Genomic DNA, 7,030 nt, shown 5'->3' on the forward strand with positions numbered 1-7,030 from the left:
AACTGACCAGCACGAGCAGGGGGAAAATGCAGCCGAGCCCCTGCCGCTCTGGCTGGCTCCTCCTGTCCCGTGCAGCACACGGCTCGCTGCTACTTCTCCTCCCTGGTGCTGACTGGGCCAGAGCTGTGGCCCAGCTGCTGCTTCCCCTCCCCAGTGCCAGCGCAGCCCGACCCCACACAGTCCGAGCGACACAGCATGGCAAAGCACGGGGAAAGTCTGCCCAACAGTCACTTTCCTGGGCTTACCTGCAGGGCAGGGCCTTTTCCAGTCCCGTGCAGCAAAGCAGAACCCGGCCCAGACACTGTTGCCCCTCACCGGCACCACAGGTTCCAGCCCAGCTCCCCCACCCCTCTCAAGCTGCAAATGTGGCCTGAGCCAGGGGCGGGGCAAGGCTAGCTGGGTCAGGCTGAGGTCAGGGTTGGTTGCCTCCCAAGCAGAACCCAAGGAAACAGCCTGAGGTTCTGCAGCCGGCAGCTGGTGCCGCCGGAAGCTTTTAGAGAGGCAGCTGCTATTACGTGGGTTTTGAAGGGGCTCTGTGGGCTGGAAGGAAGTGCTTGGCGGGTCGAATCTGGCCCGTGGTTCGTATTTTGCCCACCCCTGGTCTAAGCTGTGTAGACAGAACCAATAAGCAAGTGAACATACAGTGTCTTTTGATTCTCGTAACCACATGCCTGCAGTAGCCCAAGTCAGAAACTGGGAGGTGCTAGAGCATACCAGCCTGCTTGACTGGAGCAGACAGGTTGGGTCAATGCTAGCCTGCCCACCCTGCGAGGGGGGACTCTATGTAAAATGGGGTTAGCGATTTCATTTCAGTTCCTTGCAGGAGGGTCTGTCTACAGCAGAAACCTGCCATCACCAATAGCACTCACTGGCTTCTTTAATGATAAAGATACACTAAAGACTGAATGGAGCAATATGGACTGAACTATCGCCTGTCCTATACAGATGGCCCTTCCAGTGAAAGGATAATGTATTCTGACAGACCTGTTTGACTATACTTGTCCTGCTGTTGCCCATGCATTATCTGCAGAGAATTTAATTTTTTGCCTTTTAAAAAAAAAAAAAACATTTTTTTTTTCCAAACATACCATATGGAGAGCAAGTAAACATGCCCCGTGTTTATGTATCTAATTATAACAGATACCATCAAGTCAAGCGGGGCCAGGGCTGGGAGGAGTCAGAAGCCAGCCCTGGCCCCACCCAAGCAGGCAGAGCAGTGGGGGAGCCAACTCCATGCTGCTTCTGCTGCAACTGCCTGCTGTTGGTCCCTGGCCCCATAGCCCTGACAGCTCGGGGCAAGACTAGGGGACAAAAGGCACGAGTAGGGTGGAGGGGCTGTTGTGGGGGCAGTGAGGGGCACCAGCAGGGCTGTGGGAGGCACTGAGAGGTGTGAAAGACACCAGCAGGGCTGACCTCGTACTTCCAAAGCTGACACTGAGCTCCCATAATAGATATGCTTGTTATTGTACATAACAGACCTCAGAAAAGCTAGTTATACACCAAATTATACACTTCAAAGAACTGAATTCCACATCATTTCTATGGTTCTTCTCCCACCATTATGCACTGCTTTGGGCTTTGTGATCAGGGCCTGGTAGCTTGAGAAGTATATGAAAGCAAAAGCTACCTCAAAAACATAGCTCTCCTCTAGGAACCTTCAGTAAAAGAAAAGTTCAGTCATTCCAAACTATTCCATGACATCCATGGAGAGATGGCATGGAGATGTATGCACCACTAGGTGGCATCTGAAGTCAAAACAGAAGCAAATCCAATCAAGAAAAGCCCGACATTCTTCAGGGAAAAAAATCCAAAAACAGTGTCTATTTTTTGCACCCATAGACGGTAGCACGTAGAGTTGTGGATATAGTCTGAGGTACACTGGAACTGCCATGCTAGATCAGACCTGAAGTTCAGCTACTCTGTTTCATAGTGCTTAGTGTCGGAAGGGACCTGAACAGATCATCAGGTCCAACCCCCTGTCCCAAGCAGGAACGAGTGCTGGGGTCATAATACCCCAGCCAAACATCTATCCAGCCTCCTCTTAAAGACCCCCAAGGTAAGAGAGAGCACCACCTCCCTTAGGAGTCCATTCCAGAGCCTGGCAGTCCTAACTGTAAAGTAATGCCTCCTGATGTCCAGCCTGAACCTTCTCTCTAACAATTTGTGGCCATTATTCCTAGTAACCCCTGGTGGTGCCCGGGGGAACAGAGCCTCACCCAATTGTGTCTGACAGTGGCCTGTACCAGATGCTTCAGAGGAAGCCGTCAAAACCAGGGCCGGCCCTATGCTGTGAAATCTGCGGCCGCAGGGGACCCCTGTGTCCGGCCGCTTGCCACCCTCCCCCCGCTGCCGTCGCCAGCTTCTTCAGCCGCTTGCCATTACCACCCCCCGCAAACCACTGGCTTCTTTGGAACAGGGGGCCCCAAAACTATTTCTTGCAGGGGACCTCAAAAAATTGTGGGCCGGCCCTGGCCAAAACCTCTCAACTAATCTGCCGCCATCACTAAGTGTCATCCTGCACTCTAATTATTAGAAATTGACTGAAATGTTGAAAGCACAATTCTTCATAAAAAGACTTTTTACCTTCTGTCAACAAGGCTTCTCTGAGACTCGTTGCCTTCTTGTAAACAAGGCCAGCACAAGTTGTTCCCATAAACCAGGGGAATCCTCCTGAAGTCCCCCTTTATATTTTGAACGCAAGATATCAGGTATGCAAAGTTAGTGGCCAGGTTGAAACCTCTTCAAAAACATTGTCCTAAATTATATTTTTATATAAACTGAACGATTATTTTCTTGGCATTTTCCCAAGTGAAACTCCTCTACTGAATAATGCTAGCTTCTCAACCATGGCAATCACAAGGTATGGGGACGGCAACTACTAGGTACACCTGATGTAAATCTCAAATGACAAAAACTAAACAATCTATTTCCTCTTTTCCTAAACCAATTTCAGAAAGTCTATGACAGATGTTGCCATTCTGAGTTTTCCTAAGAGATTATTAGCACTAATTAGGGCCAGGCAAGTATTTTCTATCAAAATTGCTTTTAATTTTTTTCATCGAAAAGATTTATATTAAGAATAAGAACTGCTTCCTAATGTATATTTCCTTTTTCAAATTAAAAAAAAAAAATCATATTTACTAAAAAGTTTTTCTGATCTAGAAGAAAGTCTGTAGCATCCAGTAGAGCATCATGGGAAAGGTAGCTCAGCCCCACTGAATAAGTAAAAGACGCATCATAAGAACATCAAGATAATACTGTACCATTTGACTCTGAAGCCATTCAATCAGTGTTTCTGCTGTTGAATCTGGGACTTGACATCGCAACCCTTCTCTTTCATCTGCTTCCATCATCTCCAATAAGCCACGCAAATCCTCCACAAGGTGCAGTGCTCGCAGGCTCCCCATGAATGGGGACGTAGGAGACTGACAATCAAATATGCCATTGGAATACTCCAAAGCCTTGGAGCCTAGGGTAAGGCAAGTTAAAGGGACAACAATTACATTAGATAAACAACACAAGAAAACCAAGAAAGGAACCAATCTGAACTGCTATAATGCAACTGGGAGATTAAACTCGTAGGTGGTTTCTTAGTGCCAAGTTTTTGTTTTCAGCAGAACAAAGACCTGAACCTGAACTTTAAAACCCCGCATTTCAAGAGTTTTTGGATGTATGATTATTTTCACATTAGAAAGTAACCATAGAAGGTTTTTGGCTGATGTGCAAACTTACCATTAGGACATCCATTGTATGCTCATACACAAGCATGGAGGCTGCTCCAATGCACTGTAATTACAGGGTATCAGAGCAGATTTGATTAATTGAATCTGCTGGAGCATGGTAATTACGGCGCTCCAGCCAGCCTCCGCACCTTGTGCATCAGCATCCCCATGCTACAAAATGGCAGCTGCAGTGCTTAAACTAAAGCTCATTCAACAAGCTTTAGCTCAAGCATCCCCATCACCATTTTGAAGCACAGGTATGCTAATACACAAAATGCTATGGCAGTTTAATTAGAGCAGCTCTCAATTTAATTAAAGCACCACCTCCCCCCCCACCACACAGCATGTGTAAAAGTGTCCTTTTACTTGCACGCTTTCTACAATTTTAACCCACAGTAAATTCAACAAAACATATGCAGGCTGATCTGACAGCCTTGTAACAGATACATATACCAATATAGAGCATACAGGAGTTCTAGGCAAAAACTGATCATCTCCCCTGAAGGATATCAAAGGCTGAGAACACTTTGTAAGAAATATGCTCAACCTCTGCAGTACCTTGTATTGTTTTATGGTGATTACATGGCCTAAGTGACCTTGACAGCTTTCAGCGTGAACTGTATTCAACATTTTTCTCTCGGAAAGAAAGTCTACACTGAAGCAAAGCCTTGGAAGCTTTTAAAAGAACAAAGAACAGGGAAAGAACGGAAATGTAGACTGACTGCCCCTAAAATTGAAAAGAAAAAAAAGGTCAACTATATCTAAGCAAACAGGATAGTAAGGTATTGACATGAGTATTAATAAGTAAAAGTTTTCACTAATATAAAATATGTTCATTCTAAGTTGAAGGCTGTTAAAGCTAAAGTAAAAGAAGGGGGAAAATTCAGGTTGTCAGTGAATTAGTTAAACTAACCTGAATCAGCATTCTGCCCCGTTATTGCAACCTACGGATATGTGACCTAAATACTGTAATTCTTAGCTACAACACCACATATTAATAACAGAGTATCAACCTATTTCAATATTGCATACATGTTCAGTATACGCATTTCTTCCTAAGCCTGCTTTTGTTTGGCATTCTGAAAAGTAGAAGTGTTCAACCTGTACATTCTGTTTGAAAGAATTAGAGAGAAAAATCCTTCACAGAATTGTTAAGAGTTGCTACGGATATAATTTACCAATTTCTCTGCAGTATTATTGAAAACATCTGTAAAGACATGTAAGTCAGCCTTTTGTGACCTAAACTTGGTGATAACTATACCCACTACTGCAAAGGCCTGCATGGGCCCTTCATAAGTGTCGCAGAGCACTTAGGTGCACTGCTCCTAAGAAGGAAAAAACTGCTAGGGAAGGAGCCCTAGCAGTGAGGGATGAGCCCAGCTGCAGGTTGCCAGGGCAACCAGAGGAGGTCAGCTGGCCAGAAGGGGCAGGGCCTGGCTCCCTTATAAAGCCCAGGGGCTGAGGCCAGGTTAGCAGTTCCCTGCCAGCAGCCAAGGAGGAAGGAGCTCTCTCTCAGGGAAGAGAGGAAAAGCCTGAATGCAGGAGCAGCGTCTGACACTGCTGCGGGATGAAGTACCCCCGTTAGGCTTGAACAGGGATATAGCCGGGCAGCGTCCATTTATGTTATAGCCAAGGGGCTTGCATTTTGTTTGCTATTTCTTACTGGTGGTTTGGGTGAGGCTATTAGGGGTTGGAGGAGGCCTCATAGGGGACCCACATTAGCATGGGGACCCTAGTGCCAGTGAGGACACAGCATTAGGGGTGCACTGACCCCAGCCCCAGAAAAGGGGCAGTTGAGAAGCCCCAGAGAGGGGGCATTGGTGAGAAGCCCCAGTGCAGGTATGGTGAGCCCCAGGAGCAGGGGCAGCACTTGAGAAGCCCCAGGAAAGGGGGCAGTGTTGATGAGAAGCCCCAGTGCGGGTTGTGAGAAGCCCCAAAGAAGGGGGGCAGCATTGTGGAGAAGCCCCAGAGAAGGGGCACGGAGTGAGACAGGGCCGTGGAGAGCCCGAGCGCCAGAGAGGGTGTAAACCTAGACCCAAATGTCTACTCCAGCTGCGAGGCTTGGGGCGTGGTACAGGGGTGGCTGGAGCCACACATAGCCCATAAGGCTAGGGTGCCCCTGAAGCACCCATTGTAGAGCGGGACCCGCAAGGGGTCCGGGAGTCCACGGGGTCAGATATTGCAACAGACCGTGTCCCAGAGGACGTAAAGCAGCCTTCCATATATTTATACTCCATCAAAGACGTGGCGGGCAAGAAGTGAGGGTGCCCTTTGGGCCAACTTGGCACAGGAAGGGGGCCTTAGGGAGATCACAGCCGTCCCACAGGACCCCACACCGTGACAATAAGAAACACCTGATCTAAACTATATGCAAAGATCTACTTACTTTTTTTTTTTTTTTCTTTATAGTGACAGTGCATCTATTTTAGATCATTAGAGTCCACTGTACCTGCTGCAAGCATAGGTCTCTTCTGTGCGCTAAACGTCTTTAGGAATACAGCATTTCAGAGAAGAACCATTGTTCAGATAAAGCAGGCACTTCACCAAACTAGTATTTAATGAAAATTACTGTCCGTGGACTTTGTACACCATACTCTTAACAGTCTGAATAGCTGCTTACATGGCTCTGCTGCAATGGGATCAAACAAAGGACTTCTGCCTGCTTTGTCTCCCTGTCCTATAGTGTTTCATTCTTTTACTACTCACCGAACACAACGAAGGTAGTCTGATAGAGGATCTGTTGCAAACAAGTGGTTTGCAACTAGCTTAATTCATATCATGGTGCCCAAATTAAGGAGGTGCCGCTTAGTTTTTTGCTGTGGCTTTGACTTCGAAGGGCACTGCCTGGAGCAGCTAGAATTAATCATTTGAAATAAAAGCCACAGCAAACAGCCGAAACACCCCAGCTATCCTATGCCACTGTTTACTGTGGCTCTATAGCCTGATACTTCACAAACCCTCATCTTCACAAGGGGGAACCCTGCAAAGTATCCAGGTTCTGCTGTAGTACATTTTTTGCCCAGTTAACATTCAGAAATAAATTATTTATACTTTAGCAAAATAACAACATTAATGTTAAAGATAAACCCAAAGCAAAACTCTGGACCTCAACTTTGAAGAAATCAAAATCCAGCCTCTGATTTGAAGTCTTCTATTCAGGTCCATTCATAATTAATAACGGTAGAGTTGAGTGAAACATGAAATAGATAGACAAGCTTCTCCTCCTGCCCCCTTGGTGCTCACTCTTTAAGCACATTCGGACCCTGATTTGAAAGATTCCTATCTATTCCCATCCTTGGCTTTCAAAC

The 7,030-nt window shown here is 46.5% G+C and overlaps 1 protein-coding gene across 9 annotated transcripts in view; it reads right to left on the reverse strand.

Moving 5' to 3' along the window:
- PPFIBP1 (PPFIA binding protein 1) overlaps positions 1–7,030 on the reverse strand; it is a 183,965-nt gene that overhangs the window by 89,542 nt on the left and 87,393 nt on the right. For all 9 annotated transcript variants that reach the window (XM_025194367.1, XM_025194369.1, XM_025194366.1 and 6 more), the window contains one exon: positions 3,264–3,469. In XM_025194367.1, coding sequence (XP_025050152.1) covers positions 3,264–3,469 — 206 coding nt within the window. The remainder of the gene's footprint in view (positions 1–3,263; positions 3,470–7,030) is intronic.

This window comes from Alligator sinensis, unplaced genomic scaffold (genome assembly GCF_000455745.1).
Source record: "Alligator sinensis unplaced genomic scaffold, ASM45574v1 scaffold696_1, whole genome shotgun sequence".
NCBI lineage: Eukaryota > Metazoa > Chordata > Crocodylia > Alligatoridae > Alligator > Alligator sinensis.